Genomic DNA, 4,417 nt, shown 5'->3' with positions numbered 1-4,417 from the left:
TTCGATAGCAGTCACAGTACACAATAGAATACAGTACAATTCAGTCTATAATCAGCTTTTATCAGCAATGGTGTGCCATATATTTAATTTGGATTACAAATACCACAGAATCTATTTAAAACAGGAAAACCCTGGTGAGAGCTCTTTGTAAAGATCAACTGAGCTGAATTTGTATTTCAGTTTGTACGGGTTTCTTTAAGTTTCATGATAAATCAACAAACAACCAGAAAAAACAACATTGCTTCATTAATTACAGCGCGTGCTGAAGCTTGTGATTGTTTCAAGTCTCCGGTGTGTGTATTCTATTTGTTGAAAAGTTCTCTTTGTCCATGAAATAATATTTGAGCAGGGGATTGTAAGACTCCTAAATGAAATATCCTTACTTACAAATCCTTACTTTTAAAAAGCTAGTTGTGGTGCTGGTGGTCAATTAGTCAATAACTCAGTATTTGAAATTAATTTAAATATGTTTCCTGTCGTTGTGATGAGCGATAGGGGGGAGAGGGTGGGGGTAGGGGTTGCTAGTGCCAAAATATATCTTATGTAACATGTCGCGCCTAATATGTCTGAGATGTATTCACAAAACATCGGGGCATTGCTTCGTTTGAAATGACGAAGTATGCTGGTGTCTCCTGATCTGTTGAGTTAGTTTAATAAGAGTTTTACGGCACTCGCAACTGCATATGGTCATATGAGCGCGCGAAACACAAGTTGGTTGCATTCACATTAGTTCACAGGACGGCTTGGTTTAGGTCAGTGATCAGATCAAAATGTTAAAAATTCATGGTAAAATAATATGTTTGATCGATTATTCTGTCGAATCGTGATCCGATTTCTATGGATTGATTTGAATAGCAGCACTCTTTCGAGCTAGATTTGCAATATTCTAACGCAGTTGTAAAAAATACAGATTTGTTTATAATTATTGTATAAATTGGAGCTGTACTGTGCCAAACTGTTCTTTACTCTGCGCAGCAAGCATTGAGCGTCGACTGAAGTAGATGAAGAAAGCGCCCCTCATTTACTACAAACTCATAAGATCAGGGTTTGTATGGAGTCAGTGGGAGAATGCGGCCCGAAAAAGAGATGAGGGAGTGCTCAGTCGGGTGTATGAAATGTATCCGAGAAAAAATAAGGGGCGAGGGGGGGGGGAGAGAGAGAGAGAGAGAGAGAGAGAGAGAGAAGGGGAGAGAAGGCGAGAAAGAGGGGGCGGTTGCCTACACGAGGGGGTGAGAGGTATAGTAAGACTTGCTTACACCTGTCGCTGGCTTCTCAGACTTGTGAGGAAAGGCTCCTCGAGCGTAGCCGGAGCGCCAGGGCCATTATGTGTATGTGAAGCGATGAATGATGTAGGGATGGCTAAAGTGCGTGGGTGAGTCAGTGAGTGACTTACTGGGTGCTAGAGAGAACTTCAGGGCGGATTATAATCAAAGAAATAAATGGCTGCGGAGATGAGTCAGGCTAAAGTGTGAGTGATGGACTTACTGAAAACGCTCATAAACTCGTTAGATGATTAGATGAATCACAGAATGTTTGTTGTACTGTGGGTGAGAGAATTTGTGAATGAAGAAATTTCTGAGAAAGTCGGTGATTGGGTGAGATATGAGTTGAGAAAGTAAGTGACTGAGTGATTAATTGAATGAGTCTGTCAGTCAATCAGCAAGTTTTTTTAATTAGTTTGTTGACTAGTGAGTAGTTGAATTATTGATTTGTGAGTGAATGAGTGAGTGAGTGAGTGAGTGAGTGAGTGAGTGAGTGAGTGAGTGAGTGAGTGAGGGAGTGAGTGAGTGAGTGAGTAAAGGTGGGGGGAAGGAGGGAGGGAGAGAGTAGATGAGGGAATAAATGTATGAAATGACGTGATTGGTGGATGACTGAGTAAAATAACTTTTTTGTAAGTGTTTTACGGCGCTCGCAACTGCATAAGGTCATGTGAGCGCGCAGGACACATTAAACGTTTTCAATTGGTAGGAAATTTTGAATTTTGCCTAAGTGGCAGCCGAAGCCTACTCATATCGATTTTGGACCACCAAGGGATCTTTAACATCCGCAACTTGCACGCGGTACCTCCGGGATTTTTCGCATTTGTCCGAGAAGGCTAGGTGTAGATTTTTCCTACCACAACGGCAGGGGTGTGGCTGAATGACATAAGTAAGAAGGACCCAAGTAATATCAGTGGAAAGGCTGCAGAAAGAGTCAGGAGCCCAGAAGGAGCAAATGAGGTGAGGGGGTAGGGGCAGAAAGTGGGGACGAAAGCAGACAATATTGTTAGAGAGCAGGAAAAGATGTGAACAGAGTAAACTTTAGAGAAAAAATTTTTCGTCCCTACCCGGATTCGAACCCGCGACCTACTGAATGAGAGGCGCGCACCTTAACCTATAGGCCACGAGAGCCCCCCCCCCAAAAAATAACTAAACGAACGAATAAGGGGGGGAGGGGATTTGTGTGTGGTTATGTGTGTGAGTGCAAGACTGGAATTCTCGACAGAGTGGCGCAAGGTGTGCTTGCTTGAGGTTGCATGCAAGGAAAAACATGTTACAGCTGTTCTATTATCCGTGATTTTGTTTATTATCCGTGCACGTGTAGGCAGGTAAACAAGACGGAGGGAGCGGCGCTGGCGACAGAGTACGAGGCGGTTTTCTACGAGACGACTGCTGCTGAGGAGTATGAGCTGGTCGAGAGGGTTTTCCATCGTGTCATACAGGTGAGTGCAGCATGGAGGGGACTTGAGGTGGTGGTGAATGGTGGTGTTAGAGAACAATAGTGGTGGTGGTGGTGGTGGTGGTTGTGGTTGTGGTTGAGATAAACGATGGTAGTGGTGAACGATGATAGTGGTGAGCGATGGTAGTGGTGAACAATGGTGGAGGTGATGGTGAACGGTGGTTGTGAAAGATGGTTTTAGTGAGTGATAGTGGTGGTGGTGGCGAACGATAGTGGTGATGAACGATGATGGTGGTGGTGGTAGTGAACGATGATGATAGCGAAAGATGATGGTGGTGAAAGAGGAAAGTAGTGATCAAAGATGATGGGGGGTATGTAACCTGGTGGTGGTGAAAGATGAGGATTGTGATAATGAAAGATAGTGGTGATAATGAAAGATAGTGGTGGTGATGAAAGATGATGGTGGTGAACGAGGGTGGTGGTGAAAGAATATGGTGATGGATGATAGGGATGAGCGAAGCATGGACAGACTTGATGAGGTGTGGTGGTGGTGGTAGTGGTGGTACTGGTGAAAGATGGTGGTAGTGAGCGCAGTACAGAGGTGACTTGGGGTGGTGGTGGTTGTGGTGGTGATGAGCACAGCTTTGGAGTACTGGAGGTGGTGGTAATGGTGAGAGATGGTGATGGTGGTGTTTTCTGTTGTTGTTGTTGTGGTGGTGGTGATTGTCGTGGTCGTGGTGGTGGTGGGAAGAAAGTGGTGGGGGTGAGCGTAGCGTTGAGGTGACTTAGTGTGATGGTGATCGTGGTGATGGTGGTGAAAGATGGTGGTGGTGGTGGTGTTTGCTGTTGTGGTGGTGATGGTGGTGGTGGTAGTTAAGTAGTGGTAGTGGTGGTAGAGAGAGTAGTGGAAGGAGATAAAGTTCCTCGGTATCATGGTGGTAGTGTTGACTAGAGATAGTAATTGTGATGATAGCGAGACAATAAGGCGTTTGTGGTGGTTGTGGTAGTAGTGAGAGAAGATGGTAGTGGTGTTGGTGATGTTGTTGGTGTGATCACGAAAGAATGAGGTGCTTGGGACTAGAAAAGATTATGGTGGTAAAGATAGCAGTGATGGTAGTGATTGTGGTGGCTGTGATGTTAGCAGTTTGGATGCTAATGGTTAGTGGTGTTTTTAACAGCGGTTGGAAGCTCTACCTCCCCCTTCAACATGTGTGCAAGTGCATAATTCGTGTGTACTTATATTCGTGCATTAAATCACCAGTGTATAACTGTAGTTGAAAATAAATGTATGCTGGCAGACTGCGTATCCATCCATACATGTGTATCATTATCTATCTATCTGTCTTTCTGTCTCACCTGTGTACGTGCATGTATATCTTGATATGAATCGCAACCGGGTAAAAAATGAAACAATTCTGTGCCTTAGAGCAAATTCAATAAATCTGCCACATTTTCCACCAATCAGGAAGCGTACCAGGACAAATACGGCCACATACCCCACCCCCTGTTTATCGCCGACGACCGACCACCGACCTACAGCCAACAACAACAACAACAGGCACAGCATCAGCAGCAGAGGCGGCCCAAGTCTCCCAAAGGACCCACTGAAAAGAAAGACGAGAAGGTTCAGCAAAAGAAGACTTTGAATAAATTCTTCAAAATCTTTAATTGACTGCAAATTCCAGTGAAAGTTTTAGAGGTTCTCTTGTGAATAAGACTAAAGAAACCCCTCATTTGAGGTGTTGGCTCTAGGGGGGGG

At 44.5% G+C, this 4,417-nt stretch overlaps 1 protein-coding gene across 1 annotated transcript in view; it reads left to right on the top strand.

The window, feature by feature from the left end:
* Positions 1-4,417, top strand: part of LOC101850411 (ras-like protein family member 12) — a gene marked incomplete in the record, with an annotated part of 34,299 nt that extends 29,882 nt beyond the window's left edge. Inside the window, 2 exon segments of the mRNA XM_013081445.1 lie at positions 2,584-2,701; positions 4,124-4,417. Coding sequence (XP_012936899.1) covers positions 2,584-2,701; positions 4,124-4,330 — 325 coding nt within the window.

Source organism: Aplysia californica, unplaced genomic scaffold (assembly GCF_000002075.1).
Source record: "Aplysia californica isolate F4 #8 unplaced genomic scaffold, AplCal3.0 scaffold00130, whole genome shotgun sequence".
NCBI lineage: Eukaryota > Metazoa > Mollusca > Gastropoda > Aplysiida > Aplysiidae > Aplysia > Aplysia californica.
The sequence above is the reverse complement of the archived record's forward strand: the minus strand, read 5'-3'. Positions and strand labels throughout refer to the sequence as shown.